The sequence below is a fragment of the Sturnira hondurensis genome, unplaced genomic scaffold (assembly GCF_014824575.4).
Source record: "Sturnira hondurensis isolate 20B ecotype Veracruz unplaced genomic scaffold, ASM1482457v3 Scaffold0016684, whole genome shotgun sequence".
Lineage (NCBI taxonomy): Eukaryota > Metazoa > Chordata > Mammalia > Chiroptera > Phyllostomidae > Sturnira > Sturnira hondurensis.
Window position 1 is genome coordinate 1,368,190 of NW_028089315.1, and position 19,759 is coordinate 1,387,948.

Below are 19,759 nucleotides of genomic sequence, written 5' to 3' on the forward strand. Positions count from 1 at the left end.
ACTATATGCATATACAACCATTTGTTTATCCATTCATAAACTGATGAACATTTGGACAACATTTCTAGGTTTTTGCTATTGTGAACACTACTGTGTGCATACATGTGCATGTATTAAAATATCAGTTTTCAATTTCTTTGATTATATACTCAGAATTAGAATTATTCAGTAATACTGTAATTCTACACTTACTTTTTGAGAAACTGCCAAACTGTCTTCCACAGTGGTTGAACAACTGTACATTCCCACCAGCAACATACAAGGGTTTCAGTTCCTCCATGTCTTCCTCAACATGTTATCTTCCCATTTGTTTTTTTGGTTGTTTGTTTGTTTTGTTAATTATGTCCATCCTAGTAAGGTGTGAAATGATATTTCATTGTAGTTTTCACTGATGACTACAGGTGTTAAAGATCTTTTAATGTGCTTGTGTGATATTTGTATATATATTTGGAGAAATATCTATTCAAATCCTTTGTCTACTCTTTAATTGAGTTGTTTGTCTTTGGGTTGTTGAATTGTTAAAATCCCTAATATATTTAGGGAACCAAACTGCTATTGGATATATCTCCTCCTATTTTATAGTTTTATTCACTTTATTGGTAATGTCCTTCAATGCACATAATTTATAGTTTTTATGAAATCTAATATATCTGTTTTTTCTTTGGCTGCTCATGCTTTCGATGTCATATTTGATCATGAATTTTCAAATGCAGAATCCTTAAGAGTTTCCCCTATGCTTTTGTTTAAGGTTTCTATGGTTCGAGTGCTTGTATCTAGATTATTGTTTCATTTTATTTAATTTGTACATAGAGTGTAAGATAGTCCAATTTCATGGTTTTACAGTTTCCAACTGCCCCAGCACCATTTGTTGAAGGGACTATTCTTTCCCCATTGAATGATTTTGGCATCTTTTCCAAGATCAATTGATCACAAATGTATGGACTTATCTCTGGACTGTCGATTTTATTCTGTTCCCCAGGATACATGAGCACTTTGGAATGCCCTAATTTCCCAAGGAACTGTCTACTCGAGTTTTTTCTCCCAGGCTTTTGGAGCTCTATTATATGCCCTTTGTGTCTTCTGCCCCAGTGGCTTTGGGGTTCTCGTTTCCTTAAACATTTCCAGAAATACTCACTGCTTTTCTGCCTTGCGTGAGTTATGACTTAGGCAAAAGAAAGAAAAGTCCATGTATTGTATCTCCAGACAGCCTCTAAATTAGCTGAAAGAGACAAACACAATTCTTTGGGAATAAGGATAGCTCTGCTCCTTTCAGAAACAGGGACCAGAATGTCACAGTAAAGAATGTTGACTGCCATCATCGAGGCTGGGCTAAGGCAGTGAGCGGGGACAAGGACTAGCAGAAATGCCACAAAGCTTTCCCATCATTTTAAGTTGCCTTTTTCTTGATTCCGCCTTTATTTGGTTGCTGGCACCCTCTGGCCATTTTCCAGAGTCTATCAAAGTTGGTTCAGACCCTTTCTACTTCCTTTTTCAATGTTTTTGTGGAGAGACCTTTTCTTGGAGCTACCTACGTAACCATTTTCACTGATATCACTCTTGTGCAATACATTTCAATCCTGTAAAATGTTGATGATCTATTAGAAGTGATTCTTACATGTTTTAACATACCTGTAGCTCAGTGTATTTTGCTACATAACCTCAACCCGACACATAGGAAGGCTCCTCCTTGCAATTATTTCTGGCCTTTCATGAAAGGATGCTTTTGTGTACCCATAAACTAGTCTTTCTGCAATGAATCCAAAAGACACTAGCTATTCCTTTTTTCCTTCTCTCTGTCCAAAATCCCCATCCACACCTACTACATCGGGACACAGGCACATGTTATCTTAGACAAAGGACTATCTCCATAATAATTACCAGCCCATGAAAAGTTAGCTGTTTATGTATAATATGTCTCTAAGTAGAAGTACTATTGATATTTTATTGATTTTCTAACTCATTTTACAAAAAAGAATATACAGTCTTGATCTTAAAACTGAGATGAAAAATGAAAAACAATAACTCAACTGCTTCTTTCTTTTGTTATACTGTGATTAGGTTTTCAGATTTCCTATTTCTTAAGTTACTTGTAAGTTTCAGAAGCAATAATGTCTATGCTTCCCTTTGAATATCGTTTTGGAATGAGATTATCTGGACCATCTGTGGTGTGGGAAGTCGATCCACACCTGCTTGTTAGGAATTACCCTAGGAATTGGTTTTCAGTTATTTCAAAAAACATTTAAAAATGTATAAGAATTAAAGTCAGTTTTTTCCATAGCCATACCATATGTTCAGAACATTTATTAAGTCCGTATCAACAGCAACAACAATTACAGAGTGACTGAGACTCTGACTTTCATTCATTGGTGTTGACTTTCAGGACTCAACTACCATATGTGGTGTTAATTGCTTAAATTCCCCTATAACAATAAAAGAAATTACATTAAAATGAAAGCCCTTTATCAAATAAGAAATAAATTATGTTTTTTCTTGATGAACATTTTAATGTTTTGTTATATGAATATCATCTCTCTTCCACAGTAAATGATTTTAGGCCTTTAGTTAAAATGTTATAAACAGTGTCAGGTTCTAATGTCTAATGTGTATTATGTAATATCTGCATAAATGTAGAATTTGTCTCAGAGAGAATTGTAAGTAACCAAACAGTTATAAAACAAGTTACATTGGACAAAAAGTCGTTAATAGTTGGAAGCATTTATGTTCAATAGCAAAAAGGTAAGAAGCAGCATTAAAAATATTTAAAGTACGAGAATTTTCCTAAAGACTGTTCATCTTCCATTATACATAATAAGTTAAATGAAGAAACACCTAATTTTTAAAATATGATAGAATAACACTAAAATTACTGATATATTGACAAAAGGCTATGTTTTATAAATTATAAAATGAAAGAGTAAATGCTTATAAAATTTCTTTTAAAAGAATGAAAAATATGGATTCTGATTCCTTGTTTAAACAATTGAAATGTATTGAAATATGCTTATAATAAAGAATGAAAAGAAATATTATAAAGATAACCATAATATTTATAAAAGTTTTAATAATCCACTGTGTATTTTCTATATTCCTACAATAAACCTGAATTATTTTAAAATTAGAAAGGAAGAAAAAGTACATTTTAATTAGTAGAATTTGTCAAAGATGGAATTTACATGTTTGCATTTTGATGAAGGACACACATGTAACAATGAATTGGAATGATGACACAGGTTACTTAGAAGAAATGCTTCCTTGACTCAAAGGATCATGAAACTGCTCTAATGGCCTCTTTACCTTTGCAATAATCACCGACAAGGTAGACATCTTTCTTCCTGGAGTGAACGATGTATAGTTCTGTTTTTTCTTGGAGGATAGAGAATTAAGCCAATTATCTCATTCCCTTTGGTAATTTTTCATTATTGCTAAGAAATGCAACAGCCTTAAAAACCCTTTTACAGTTTTCAACATTAATCCTATATTCATACATCTTAAATACTCAAAACGTGTTTTATAGAGGGGAAAAACATAATAGTAGTTCAGGATAGTAAGAAGACTCCCTGGGATAGAATTTCTTTCTGTCTTAATTGTTTGTTTGTTTTCTCTGCCACTAGTACTGGGATTCTAACCTTAGGGAAGGCACTGGACAGGGAGAGCACTGATCGCTACATTCTAATCGTCACGGCATCGGATGGCAGGCCAGATGGGGTGAGTACTCTTTCTAGGAAAGGGCTCTTTAAAGGTACCAAAGAGGGGTAGGTTCAAGGGTGGGAGGTAGTGGTTGGGGGAGATTGGAGGCCACTGAACTTGAACAACAATTTTAAAAAAAGAGTCTGAGAGAACCCTGTAGCTTTTACACTCCACAAGAATTTATCACTATCATGAAATTATGAATTAATCTCTTTTTTAAATCTGGAGCAACTACTTATAAATTACTTGAGGAAGTGTTCTTTTCTCCAGTAGGCTCTTTTAATAGTAGATGAACCTATACGCAATCTTTTATGGTGTTAAGCAACTTTTGCCTTGACAGAATAGATTCCTGTGTTTTACGTTCTTATCCAATTTATGTGGGAAATGAAATCTAACTTAGTCTAGGAAGAATTTGATTCCATTCGTCATTAATAGCACAGTACTCGGGAACTTTACTAGGTTGGAGCCTTTCTCCTTTAATGTCACTTTTGTTGGGTGGGGACATATTACAAAGGAATTTGTAGATAAATATATTGTAGCACTCAGGAAAACAAGTTCATTGATTCCACAGCAGCACTCAGTGTGCTGACTAATTCTTGATGATTGAAGTGGTTTAAAGGAGACCTTAAACATAGAGGACATGAATTTTATTTCCTCTGGACCTAAAAATTAGTTTTAAGAATAGATGAATCATTGAGTCATTCTCAATTGCTTTAAATTTTGGCTGTATTCTTCAAACAACTCCAGCCACAACCACCACCGTTCCAACTGTTCAGCATTATAATGTTTCAATTTTTGGCAATATATCATTACACAGTTATTTTTCTCCACTCTGTGGTGTTGTTTTTTCGTTCTTATATCAAGCGCTTCTGAGCCAATTTAGGACTGTTCTCTGGAAACAATTTTGAATTTAGTGTAGGTATACAGGTAAGAACTACCCAATTCAAATGGTGACATATCTCCAGTTTTCTTAAAATGACTTCTTGGCTCTATATAATAAATTGTTTGGGGGGATATAATGTTCTCCATACAGTTATTTGAAGAGGAGTGATGAGAAGTTTTCCACGATAAAAGCATATCAAATTTACAGCCAGACAGTTTCATCACCTTAATTAAACTTCAGAAACAGACATAATTAATTACATTTGTTAACTACAATCTGCCAATTATAAGCTATCTGCCATTTTTCATACATTAAAAGAATGGCCAATATAGAAAATAAAATATTCAGAACAATTTTACTAAGTAGTGGGGTCAATATAAGACACATATATTAGATGAGTAAAGAAAAATAAAATCTAAAATTAATTTATATATAACACTGCATTAATCAACCATAATATGGTTGATTAATACAGTGTGCCTGTGTTAAATACATGTAATAAAGTCAGTGAGCGTCTCAAGAAAAAAAAATAATTGAAGAATTTGAATTATGATGAAAGTTTAATGGGTAATTTGGCAAGGAAATAACTGAGGGGAAACATTCTAAAGAGGAGGAGGAACTATTCAGCATACAGTAAGGGATATAATTAGAGCGAAGTAAATTTAACAGGGAGCACTCGGGTTAACCATTAGGGTAGAAAAATAAATTAGAATATACAGCATTGATACATGTCACATTATAAATCAGAAATTAATGTTAATAATATTAGCTGAGACCTTTTAAGCCTGGCCTTAAAAATAACACTTCTTAGACAAAGAGAACAGATTAAAAAGAAAGAGTGTATTAAAACATCTGGAGTATTCTCAATCTACTAATTTTGGTTTTGTCCACATTAAAAAGTAAAAATAAGTTCTGGCTTCAAAGCAGTTGAGTTCCTTTTAAAGCATTATTTTCAGTTATTTATTTATGTTTTTTGATTCCCCTTGGCTAAGGTTATTTAGCATTTCTAGTTCTCAATTTTTTTATTCTTATAATCATCACAGTCTCATTGAGCTTTAAAATTCTGATCTTTTTAAGTATATTTGTTTTATTTTTTTAAAGTTTATAGTAAGAAAGCATGGGTAGGGGGTTGGAAGGATTGAGAAAAAAAGAACAAAAGAAAAAAATAATGTACACATACAACAGTGTAGGAATTGATGAGGGGGAAGGGGGAAGTTGAAAGGAGATGCAGAGGGACAGATGCTGATGGGAAGAGACTTGCCTTTGGGTGGTGAACGCACAGTGCAGTGCACAGATGATGTGCCGTGGAACTGTGCACCTGAAACCGGTATAATTTTGGTAACCAGTGTCACCCCAATACATTTAATAAAAAGACAAAAAGGGAAACTATTGTACTGATATGTAAAAGTCTCTACATTACGCTTATTAAATGTAAGAGGTATATAATATCTTTACTATTTTTTGAAAAATAAAACAAAATACATATATAAAAAGTAATATATATATATATATATATATATATATGTAAAATCAGTTTCTAAAGGTTAGCCTCCAAAAAAATACTTGACACTGAAGAACTTTTCACTTTAATATTACTGTTTGATTTTTCCATTTGTTTTTAAAGTTTTGAAAATTGTCAATTTTCTCTTTTTAATATTTTTTTGGGAAACTAAGTCATGGGGATAACAATGAGATACTTTTCAGATCGACAAATGCCACAATGAACAATTAACTGTCATCCGAATAGAAATAATTTCTCTCACATTAAATTCTTTATTTCTCTTTAAGACCTCAACTGCCACGGTAAACGTGGTGGTGTCAGATGTCAACGACAATGCTCCAATGTTTGATCCTTACCTGCCTAGGAATCTGTCTGTGGTGGAAGAAGAAGCCAATGCCTTTGTGGGTCAAGTGAGGGTAAGTGGAATATGTCTTAAACGATGGAGCATCAAAACGATTGGAAAACACTCTGTGCGGGCGCTTGGGAGTCATGGAAGATGACACTCAAGTGCGTACATTCTCAATCACTGGGCTGGATACTCTTCGAGATTTTTTAAAACCATATGTCCATTTGGATTTAAATTTTTAAGCTCATTGGTTTACATTTTATAAAATGTGATTCACCACTGTGTAAGTGAATGCTGATTCATTAAAGAGTATTCTTTTCGTATTTACTATACATTTTTATGTCCTGGAATTATGATAAAAGACTTTAAAATAAATATGTAACTAGCTATTCCATTAAGTATAAATTTGGTAATGTGTAGCTCAAAATACAATTGTTTAGAGGTAAGTTCATTTGGGGTATAAGCAAGTATTGAACATCTACTATGTACTTTATGTTAATACATCACACACAACCCCTGTCCAGTATACTCAGCACTCGTTCCTAGGCATGTTCTCCTGATTTCAAACTGGACATATTAGCCAGTTTCTGTAGTCCTTTTGATGAAAAATCCTGGCGTTTTTTGTTTGTTTGTTTGATTTTTTTTTTTTTTTACCAGAGACAGTACTTTGTAAGTTAGACCATAGTTAATGGTCTAAAAGTCATAAGATGAGGGAAAATTTTTAGGATAGTGTACATATTTTGAGATATCTACCTGAGCTAAAAGAGATTTTATATGGCCTCTGGGCAAAGAGGACATGTCTTCTAGGAGGACTGAGTCACCCAGGTGTCCTGAGTCTGTTTCAGAAACCCACCTCTTCCCTTTAAGGCTTTGGGTTTTAAACAGGAGGTTTGCTGCCACTTTGAAGTAAGACTTTTCTGCAATTCAGCTACTTTGACAATCAGACAGAGAGTCTGGTTTTCATTCTAATATTCTCACTGGCTGTATAAAGGAAGGTTTCTTTAAATACTGTTTTAGAGAGCTTCTGACTTTCACACCACGCCCTGACATTTGGAATGGTTAGTTTGAGTCCCTCAGAGCATGGATAATGCTTACTAAAACTACCAACTCCACAGCCATTATTGATATCATTGTCCCTGTTTCTCTTAAATCCTGGAGAGACTGCATCCGTCATGCATCCCCTTATGCCTTTATGTCATCCCAATTCATGACAGGAGAGCATCTGGGTAATTGTGCTATTTCAACACGTTGGAGAGGCTTGATGGACGTGGCCAGCAAACCACTCGACTCCAGAAGCCCACACAATGCCTCTGGTGTCAAACCTTTTACCTTAGTCTGGTATAAACTGTTATTTGAGAAGCCAAGTAATACTAACAGGGAGGTAAGGAAGTGATGCAGAGAAAAGATGGTAGCCCATAAAGGGATTGCTACTACCCATCTATTATTAGGAATTGCAGATTAATTTTGAGGGCAAATTCTGGGAAATGGCACAGAACACACTTTGCCGAAAAAGCGATCCCAAGAAGTGATGGATCTTGCAAATTCGTGCACTAAATCCTTAGAATTCTTGCTCAGCCCAGCTGCTGTGGAGGGGCCACACTGCCGCACATCCTGCTTCCTGTGCAAGCAAGCAAACTCTCTGCAATTCTGATATCAAGGCATTCAGTCGGACTGCAGATTCCAGCAGGTGGAAGTTGTCCAGAGAGTACATGTGCTCTGAGGGTCATGCATGGGGCACTGCCCCTTCTTTATACCAAGCAAACAAGGTGGTAAGGGGCGCGTGGGCAAAAAACATAATAGGAGGCAATACCAAAGTTGATTCATGAAAAATGTATCCTGGCAAAAGATTTCAAGGGGTGACGTGGGGGGTGGGGATTGTCTAGAGAAAGTTAAATTCATGAATAAAAGCACAGGTGAATGAGAGCATGTGGCATGTCCTAATCGTAGTCAAGAAGTTGTGCCATATCTAAAACAGCTCTCTTCGCCATGTGGTAGGAGATGATGGGGGACCCCTGGAGGGTCTGAGGTGTGAGATGATCAGGTTTTGATCATGTAAAGATTGCTCTTGAGTAGATTATAACGGGAGGCTCTAAATCCAGAAAGCTGAATTAGAAGGCAATTAGAATAACCTAGACAGATGCATTAGGCTTGAAGTAATAGTCTAATCAGAATGATAATCAAATTGCATTACAGTTGTCACTCTTGGATGCCACGTAGATGGAAACTGAAATTTTTATCAGTGATATCTACAACCAGTCAGATAACATAAATGGGTGTTGAAATGTTTTAGGAAAATAATCTTTCCAATTTCTCTTAATTTGCTGAGTATTGGAGTAATAAACCCATATGAAATACACACATATGTGTATGTTTGTACTTATATGTATATACACACACTTATGTTCCATAGTCCATATGGAACAGTAACACATAAGTAGACATTAACATAATGATCATCCCTAGTTAATTTTTTTAACTTCTATTTGTCACTTTCCTTAGTGATTCTTTGTCTTTGAAGGAATTATAGCATTAAGCATTTTTTATCTTTTGTTTCTTCAGTTTCGTGAGAAATGGTCTCTATAATTTATTTCAACATCAAAAACGGAAACATAGACCTTAGCACTCATAATCTGATAAAACAGGAATTGTCCTGGTCTTTAGACAAGACATGTTTTCTTAAAAAACCAGAATGAGTTTGAAAATACAAAAGAAGAGAAAAACATCCAAAGCAGGTGCATCCAACAGATTCTACACAGTTCCAGAGAAGTTGTAATACTCATAGGATGGAATTTGGATACATCATAATGGTCCCCTGTTGCTGCCTAATGATGATTATACAATATATCAGTTTCACTAAATGACTCATGCTCTGCTTATAAAATTTCATGGTAATTGTCACCAAAACTATTTTGACTCAACACAAAGATATTATTTGGTTGGTTTTTTTTTTTACTGAATTTGAGTTTCTGACTTTGAGTTTTGTTCTAACAGTATTTTGGTGTGAATAATCCAGTATTTGGATTCAAACGGCAGAGAAACTTTTCATTTACTAAGGTGGTGGTGTACCATCAAGCTTAATTAAACAGGAAAAACTTATGAGGTGATATTCATAGATTAAACAAATCAAACATTTTAATCAGCATGGTAAAAAATAAACTACTAGCCAGTAATTGTTTTTAACACAGAACTTACTTTACACAGGTGTAGCACATCAAATCTAAATCTTGGAATCTTCTCTATATTCTCAAAGTACTTCCAGTAGCAGTAGAGTTGGAAAAAATGTATGTAGAAAATAGAACTAGAAAAAACAGTAAAAACAGACTCTGTATGAATGTCAAATGCATCATGCCAGTTGTTTACTGAAAGGAATAAAAGACAGCTCAGGAAGTGATATGGCAATGTCAAGGTTCACGGTAGTATGTGTCATCGGCAGAACCTTGATAAATTAGTGAGATTACAGACTGGAAAAGAAAAAAGGAAATAAAGATACAGGGCAGATATGATGCAAGACAGAGTTGAGCTGAAGAGGCAATTTGAGAACCAATCGATAATCTTACAGTAATGGAATATTAGTTTAGAGGGGTTCTGGAAAATTGACCTGAAACGTGTCAAGTTTACATGGGCAAGCAGGAAGCCCTAATGGAATAGCTGCTGATATAAAGACTTTACTTGTCAGTATAGAGTTTGGGTTAGTACCCTTCACAGGCTTTCAAAGGAGATAGAATCTACTCCAGGCATATTCTGACTCGGAACCATCTGACGGTAATTCATTTTTAAAATGGGGTTCAGACATTAGGCCTCATACCTGCTTGTACAAAAGGCTAAGTTGATCCCAAATTCCTGGGTGTCCAGGAAGTGAGAGAGAATTATTTTTAAATGTTTGCATGTCTGTGTTTATTTACTTATTGTTAAATGGGGCAAATAGTTGAGGGTAAAGCTGGATCTGTTATTGGAATTATGTATGTCATTTTAAATGAGTTTGATACATTTCTTGGATATATTTCCAAGATTCCGTTTATTCCTAAAACTGGAGGACCTTCTGGGAAAATTAATTCTAACATGTCAGAGCCAGGGAAATGAGTTTGGTCCTGACTTCATGATGCTTAGTTTAATGTAATGGGTGTCATTTTCATTTATTTCTCAAGTAATGTTTGATGTATTCAATCTTGACACTGAGATGGGGAGTCAGGAAAAGATAAAGAAAGCTCTGTTTCAGCAAACACTGCCTGAGATACAGGGTCACAAAGAAGACTTCTTCGTATTTGTCTAATAGAATTTAGCATAAGGAAGAATTAGATGGTGTTTTTACTTAGGCATGCTTCCCCCTCAGATGCTGTAATACATTACCGTGTGTGCTTATTTGGGAGCAGTGGAGATGTATTTGGGTCCAGCGAAAGGGTGAAGAGGGAGTATGGAGGGAGGCAGCCTTGGAGCTCGTATCAACTATTTCTAGCCTTTGTAGTACCATCTCCTTGATTAGCTTCTTAGGGGCTCAAATTCTCCTGAAAAGTTTCATCTCTGTTTTTCAGAGTAACCCTGGGTGTGAATGCAGGCACAGATGCATTGAGAAAGCATGCTTGGAAACAACACTGCCCATTAAGATTAAACAAGTTCTAAGCATTGTATACAATACTGAGTTAGCTACTTCCCAGCAAATTTCTAGTTAATACCTTGCAGAAATTCTTTTGCTGAACTGACTTCTTTTAGCTCTAAGTAACAAAAATAGAGGCCCGAGTCAACAAAAATGTTATTCCAGTTCTACAACAAAAGCATCTGAATTTATTTAAGCTGAAACACAAATGTATTCCCAGTGGGGAATCTGCATGCTACATCTCAGCGGCAATGAAGTGGCAAAGATTTAGTTTTAAGCCCTTAAAGCAGTTTTAAAATCATTAGTAAATGGCAGTCTTTAGAAAGGTAACAGTCGTATCATTTTTTAAAATAATATTTCCTTCAACAAGACAATTTAATATTAAGCAAAATAAATCTGACCCTCAGTGATCTGTGTCTGATTAATGTTGTCATCTCCCCGTGTGGGTTCTAAAAGTGAAATGAAGGTGGGGAGCTTTATGGTCTTTTATTTATTTCTTGTAGCTCAGCATGACATTGAACAGTGCCTACAACTATAATACTTCTTTTTTAAGTGGGCCACAAGTGGGGAATTTTATGGCTTCTTTTGTGAAGTCAAACTATGTAATGCAAACACTGTTCTTACTTGAGTAAAGAAAAAACCACCACCCAAAATTGGTAGCATTCATTTAATGCTGCTACCTAAAAATGGAGATTTAACTATTGCTGGTGAATACTTTTGAAATTTGGCAATCCTCCAGATATTCAAATATCAGTCCATAAGTGGATTAGGAAATGTTATGATTTTGTTTACACAAAAAATCCTTGGGACCTACTCTTTTAGGAGTTTTTAGTCTTGTTATCAGTTACTATAATGACTATATATATGTACACATACATTTGTGTGTATATATAAATATTCACCTCTACATAATCCCAGACATACAATAAAATACCCACCTCCATCTGCATGGTCACTAAGGACATCTTTATTGCCAAATGTAATTTTTGTCTGAATTACTTTATTCCTGCATTAGAAGTGGATCTCTCTTTCTTGAAGCTCTACTATGTTTTCTCCGGTTTTATTTATTTATTTATTATTGCTCAGTTACTGTTGTCCAGCCATTTTTCCCATTTCTCACACCTACCCTATTTCCTCCACCTCCACTTCCACTTTTCCATGCCCATGAGTCCCCTATTTGTTTTCCATTGCTTGCCCCTTCCCCTTTTCCCCCCATTATCTGTCTCCCCCATCCCCTTTGGTTACTGTGAGTTCTTTATTTCTGAGTCTCTGGTTCTGTTATGCTCTTTTGCTTTTTTCATTGATTAGGTTCCACTTATAGGTGAGATGATATGGTGTTTGTCTTTCACTGCCTGGCTTATTTCCCTTAACATAATGCTCTCCAGTTCCATCCATGCTGTCACAATAAGTAGGAGTCCCTTCTTTCTTTCTGCTGCTTAGTATTCCATTGTGTAAATATGCCATATTTTTTGATTCACTCATTTATTGACGATCACTTAGGCTGTTTCCAGCACTTGGCTATTGTAAATAATGCTGCTATGAACACTGGGGTGCATAGGTTCTTTTGAATTGGTGATTCAGTGTTTTTAGGGTATAGTCCCAGCAGTGGAATTGCTGGATCAAAAGGCAGTTTCATCTTTAGATTTCTGAGGAAATTCCATACTGTTTTCTACAGTGGCTGCACCAGTCTGCATTCACACCAACAGTGTACTAGGGGTCCCTCTTCTCCACAACTTTGCCAGCACTTGTTGTTTGTCGATTTATTAATGATAGCCATTCTGACCAATTTTTGATTTTAGGAATATCTTACTCATTTTGCTTTCCCTTTATTTGATTACTTCTTAAATTGCTTGTTTTAAATACAGTATTATTCCTTTTTTATCTTTACTGAGGTATAATTAGTATACAAAAAGCTATATAGCACATACACAATTTGGTGAATTTGGGTTTGAATATATGTACACTTTTGTTAACATCACCACAATGTAATAAATATATCCAAAACCTCCAAAACAATTTTTGAAAGTAAGTTCTCTGTTGTTCTGATTCTACACACACCTTTTGGGAATTTCTCTCCTATTAAAACCACAGTTTTAATTGTACTTAGATGCTGGTGTTTCCCATCGATGTATTTTAGTCCCTTCTGCCCTTTCAAGCTACAGCCCCAAATAGGTATTTATCTGTAAAGCAAATCCACTTTTATTCCCGATAGCCATCTCAAAGTCTACATGTTTAAGACTCAGCAATTCTTTTTATCTGCCCAGGAAGGGATCCTTCTTGGTTAGCCGTGCCTGAAGCCAAGTGGTGAGGAGTCATCTCAGTCACCTCTTTCTCCCTCACTGTCCAGCTCCAGCCAATCAGCAGTCTTGGTATCTTACACGTTTCAAGTTCTTCTCAAATCCTTTCCTCTCTCCAAACAACCATAGTCAGGCTCTCATTATTTCTCATCTGAACTATTATTATACCCTCTTAATTGCTTATCCTGGCACCGTTCTTGACCCCTCATCATTGTCCTCAGTATAACTGCTGGAACGATGTCTCTAACAAGCACAGCCCAATTATTGAAAGTATCCCACAATGCAACAAATCAGACACACCTCCTACCACTACTTTACAACTTTAGTTCCGGTATTAGTAACCTGCTTGTAATTACTCTAGATAATATGTTCTCAGAACTTTCCTATGTCCCTTTCCTTGCCTCTGCTTATGCCTCCTGTCTTGGTTTCTTCTTTCTCCCTTCTTTGTTATCTAACTCATCCTTGAAAATTCTAGTCACATATAATCTCTTCCAGAAATCCATTTCTGAGATTTTCTATGTACAGTTTCCTACTCCTATCTCCCAATTATATAAGTGCTTTGTAAAGTACATTGAAGTCACCTATATATCCAAATTCCTTGAAATCAGAGACCATGCCATATTGATCTTAGAAACATCACCACCCAACTCAATATTGGCCCCTTAGAAGATATGAAATGAAGCTAGACCTAATGTATTAAAATAATCAAAGAATAAATTTTACACTGGTGATTCATAAACATTATAGAAAAATGTGTAATAAACTTTGATACCTAAACATATATATTTGGCTTATCTCACTCACACATCTACAAGTAAACATGTTTTCTTGGTAAATAGAGAAAAATGTTTTATATTTGGTATTTATATTCTTTTAGAATTTTAGCTTGTAGTATAGTACACATAGAGTTGTTTATAAAAGCAGTGTTAATGCAAAGAGCAGTTGAATTTTAGGTTGATATAGGGCACAATATTTACCATCCGGGAGTCCAGGAAATAATAATGAACGATGTTCACAGGTTTAAGATTACATGAGAAAAAAATGTAAGTAGCCTGTTTGGTTATATTTTAGTACTGTGTCTTAATTCATCTATTTAAAATTCTACTCCATTTAAATTATTTATGTTTATATAAGAAGAAATACCAGCTATTTCTGCTTCACAAATCCCTGATCCATTCATCTAGCTGTGCCTTTTACTGCTACATTATTTATTTATGAGATTCGACCTTATACAAATTGCACCGTTGTGTTATAGACTGATGAGAATTCACAGCTTATTCACTTTAGCTGGGTTCAGTTATTCTTCTCTACAAATGTTACAGCTCACTACAATTACTTAGACTGACTCTACTGCATAACTAAGGAGGAAGCCTGGCAGTCAACTTGAGGTTTTGTGGGAAGCATTTCTACTGTTTCTGAAAGCTTTTATGAAGACCACAGCTTGTCCTTTAACTTTATGAAATGTGTGTAATGTAGAAAAAGTTATTTAGACATAACTGCACAGTTTAATAAATTATTATAAGTAAATAGAATCGTAAGTACAACGCAGGGTGCACCAGGAATGCACCCTTCGTGATTCTTATTAGTCACAATTATTCAATACTTTCCGCCACCTATAATTAACCACTAAGATAGTTTGCAGGTTTACCAGATCAGCATCATAAATCATATAGTTTAGTTGTTTTTTAATGAACATAAACAAAATTGTAGAGTATATATGTTTTAGTATTTGCCTTCTTTCATCTGTCTTTCTCTTTGTGAGAGTCAACCATACATCTGCCTGAACATTTGTTCATTTTTTTTGCTCTATGTGACCAAATCACATTTAATTTTGATATTATATTATTGATGAGCATCTGAGTGGTTTCTATTCTGAAATATTGTAATCAACGATGTTGTGAATATTGTTATAATTTTAGCTGGTGCACATGTGTCTGAGTTTCTCTATGTTATGAGTAAGAGTATATTTAATTAACTGAAAATGCCAAATATTTTTATAGTGATGGTGTCAAGAATTCTGTGAGTTAGTAATAGTCCCCATCTGCATTCTTGATGTGTTAATCTTTCTAATTTGAACCAATCTAGTATGATTGTTATGCTATCACATTGTGGTCATGATAAACATTTCCCTAATAAGATTGAATATGTTTTTCAATGCTTAATAGCTATTTTGATTTTTTCCCCAAAGTGCCTATATAAGTTTCATATCCATTTATCTATTGGGTTAACATTAATTTTTCTTCTTTATCTGTGGGAGTTCTTTACATATTCAAGATATGACTCCCCTCTTGTTACTTGTATTTCAAACAATTCTCCAACCAAAGGGCTTGCATTTTACTTCCTTAAATGGGCCTTTTGATACATTAATTTTTTATTTTTAAGATTGCTAACTTTATTTATCATTTTTCAATTGTTACTTGCTATATTCAGATTATAAAGATATTTTCTTATGTTACTTTATTTTATTGTTTTGTTATTTACAAATATTACATTTATTATTAAAAATTATATAAATACTTATTTAGTAGGTAAACATTTTCAATACATTTTCTTCTAGAGTGTTATAATTTCAGACTGTAAAAGTCATTAATATATTTTGAGTTAATTTTTGTTTATGGTATAAGATTAGGGTCCAATTCCATTCTTTTTTATGTGGATATCCAGGTTTCCCAACACTATTTGTTGAAGACACAGTGCTTTCCCTATTGTGATTTTTGGATCCCTTGTCAAAGATTGGTTAAATGTATAGGCATTGGTTTATTTATGGAATTTCCATTTTGTACATTTTCTGTATGTGTTTGTTTTTATGCCCTATCATACTGTTTTAATTTCTGAAGCTTTGTAATATATTTTGAAATCAGGAAGTATGATTCTGCCTCCAGTTTTGTTCTTCTTACTCAAGATCCCATTGGCTACTCAGTATCTTCTGTGGTTCCATATACATTTTAGGATGAACAAATTTGTAAAAAATGTCATTGGATTTTGATAGAGATTTCATTGAGTCTATAATCAATTTGGGCAGTATGGACATTTTAACAATATTAAGTCTTCTAATTCATGAATATTGGCTTATTTTCATTTATTGATGTCTTCTTTAATTTATTCTCCATCAATATTCATTTGTTTAATCAATGTTTATCTTTTTGATCAATGTTTTATTTATAATGAGAGATGAAAAAGTCATCATATGATGATCAAATGGTAAATTCTTTTGGAAGATATATTAATTATAAATTTATAAACATGCAGTATCAGAGTACCTAAATATATAAGTAAACATTGACTTTTCTGAAATGTGATTTAGACAACATAGAAAAAAATAGAAGACTTCAATGTCCCACTTTTAATTAGAGATAGAACATCTACACAGAAAATTAATAGGGAAACAGTAGAATTCCTTCTTTTTCTGCTGCATAGTATTCTGCTGTGTTATGTAAATATACCACAGTTTTTTTCTTTCATTTCATTTTTTTTATTTAATTCTTGTTCAAGTACAGTTTTCTGTCATATTCCCAGCCTTCCCCCCCCACAGTGCTCCCCACCTCCCTCCCATTTCTGCCCCCCCACCTTAGTTATTGTCCATGTGTCCTTTATACTTATTCATGTGAGTCCATCCCCTTTTCCCCTATGATTCTCTCCCCTCTCCCCTCTGGACCCTGTCAGCCTGTTCCGGATTTGAGTGTCATTGGTTATATTTTGCTTGCCTGTTTGTTTTGTTGTTTAGATTCCTGTTAATGGTGATATCATATGGTATTTGTCTTTCACTGTCTGGCTTATTTCGCTCAGCATAATGCTTTCCAGTTCCATCCATGATGTTGCAAAGGGTAGTAGTTCCTTATTCCTTTCTGCAGCATAGAATTCCATTGTGTAAATGTACCGTAGATTTTTGATTCAGTCATTTACAGATGGGCATCTAGGTTGTTTCCAACTCTTGGCTATCGTAAATTGTGCTGCTATGAACATCGGGGTGCATAGGTTCTTTTGGATTGGTGTTTTAGGGTTCTTAGGATATAATTCCAGCAGTAGAATTACTGGGTCAAAAGGCAGGTCCATTTTTAGTTTTCTTAGAAAATTCCATACTGTTTTCCATAGTGGTTGGCAGTCTGCAATCCCACCAACAGTGAACTAGGGTCCCCTTTTTCCCACAACCTCTCCAGCACTTGTTGTTTGTTTCTTTGTTTATCATAGCCATTCTGACTGGTGTAAAGTAGTATCTCATTGTGGTTTTAATTTGCATCTCTCTGATAGCTAGTGATATTGAGCATCTTTTCATGTGTCTCTGGATCCTCTGTATGTCCTCCTTGGAGAAGTGTCTGTTCAAGTTCTTTGCTCATTTTTTAATTGGGTTGCTCATCTTCTTTGAGTGGAGTCAAGTGAGTTCTTTGTATATTTTGGAGATTAATCCTTTGTCTGAAGTATCATTGGCAAATATGTTTTCCCAAACAGTTGCTTCTCTTTTTATCTTGATACTGTTTTCCTTAGCCATGCAGAAGCTTTTAATTTTTATGAGATCCCATTTGTTTATTCTTTCCTTTATGTCCCTTGCTCTGGGGGACGTATCAGTAAAAATATTGCTGAGTGGAATTTCTGAGATTTTCCTGCCAATGCTCTCCTCTAGGTCTTTAATGGTTTCCCGACTTATATTTACATCTTTTATCCACCTTGAATTTATTTTGGTGTATGGTGTAAGTTGGTACTCAAGTTTCAGTTTTTGCACGTAGCTGTCCAGTTCTCCCAACACCATTTGTTGAAGAGGCTATCTTTACTCCATTTTATGTTACTGCCCACTTTGTCTAATATTAATTGACTGTAGAGATTTGGGCTTATTTCTGGGCTCTCTGTTCTATTCCATTGGTCTCTGTGCCTGTTTTTATGCCAGTACCAGGCTTTTTTTCATTACAGTGGCCCTGTAATACAGTTTAATATCAGGTATTGTGATCCCTCCTACTTTGTTCTTCTTTCTCAAAATTGCAGCTGCTATTCTGGGTCTTTTATGCTTCCATATAAATTTTTGAAGTGTTTGTTCTATGTCTGTGAAATATGCCATTGTGTACCACAGTTTTTTAACCCACTGATCTACTGGTGGGCACTGAGGCTGTTTCCAACACTTGGTCATTGTATTTTAAAGTAAACTGTTGCAAAAAAAACCCACAAAAATATGCCTTCAGATCTTCAGCTGCTGTCTGTGGAAGCCCAGCCAGCCCTCTAGTGATTCTGCCTCCTTACCAGTAACATTGTGGTGAAGTAGTTTCTTCTGTCTGTCTGTGGTTATCAGGCTTCTCTCCAGCTACTGTTCAGTTGGTTATTCAGGATGATTTCTCTACAATTTAGTTGTAATTCCAGACTGGTCCTGGGAGGAGGTTAGTGTAGCTTCCACTTACTCTTCTGCCATCTTGGGTCTCACATATCACATAGATATTTTCATAAAACTTCAAAGTACAAGTTAGCATAAATATCTTTAAAGGGGTTTATTTTCAAAATGCTGCACATATGGACAATTGTTTCCAGGAAGATACCTGAGTCAGGTGCTCTACCCCCTTACCCAAGTTTGTTTCTCTGTTCTTGTCTTGCTTGCAAGAAAAGAATTCAAGTGAGAGACAAACACATACAGTGAAGATGAGATAGCAAGTTCATTGATGAAATACACATGAGAACAGAACTGAAGGCAGGCACCCATGTATAGAGGATATAAAGTTGGTAGTAAGTTTAGTAGTACACTTCCTGTAAGTTCGTTTTGTACATTTGAGCCAAAGCTACAAGTAGGCACTGAACTAATCTGAGTATGCCAACTATTGTGGTTCAGAGGTTATATACTTTAGTCAGCTTCTAGGTTCCCCCCCTTCTGTCCTTTCTAAACCTTGGGAATAAAGTACAGCTACAAAGATTTTCTTTCTCAGCTAGTAAAGCCTTTTTTGTCATAGTGAAATTACTACAGACACTCCCTTTCCCAGCATATAGCCTGAAGGACTCCCTTACTTAGGGGCTATCTGTGCTTGTGATGTTCGGAACACCTGGCAATGGGGCCAGGCTCAGGACTGCTGGGTTAGTTGGTGAGATGTGAATTATTTTGTTTCCATCCTCCTGTTTTAACTTCTTTGTTAGATTGTAATGGCAGCGTCCCTACTTTATTTTCCCTCTGGCCACTCATTTCTAGCTGCCTATGGTAACACAATGAACAAACTGACTAAATTATCTGAGGGAACAGTTTAGATGTTGGTACTATAAAGCAAGCTGGAGGGGCCTCTTTGTAACTCGCTTCTTTTTTTCCAGCTTTGCTAGATATAAATAACAAATAAGGTTGTACCATATTTAAAGTATATAACATGATCATTTGATACGCATTGTGAAAGGATTTTGCCAACTGATGTGTAACAAACTTTGGAAACTTGATATGAGGTGAATTAAGGGGAAAAAACTCTGACTATTGCTGAACAAATAAGTAGTTTAAAATGGT

At 35.1% G+C, this 19,759-nt stretch overlaps 1 protein-coding gene across 2 annotated transcripts in view; it reads left to right on the forward strand.

Moving 5' to 3' along the window:
• PCDH15 (protocadherin related 15) overlaps window positions 1-19,759 on the forward strand; it is a 791,076-nt gene that overhangs the window by 559,792 nt on the left and 211,525 nt on the right. For both annotated transcript variants that reach the window (XM_037066919.1, XM_037066920.1), the window contains exons 17-18: window positions 3,612-3,705; window positions 6,359-6,487. In XM_037066919.1, the coding sequence (XP_036922814.1) occupies window positions 3,612-3,705; window positions 6,359-6,487 (223 nt within the window). The remainder of the gene's footprint in view (window positions 1-3,611; window positions 3,706-6,358; window positions 6,488-19,759) is intronic.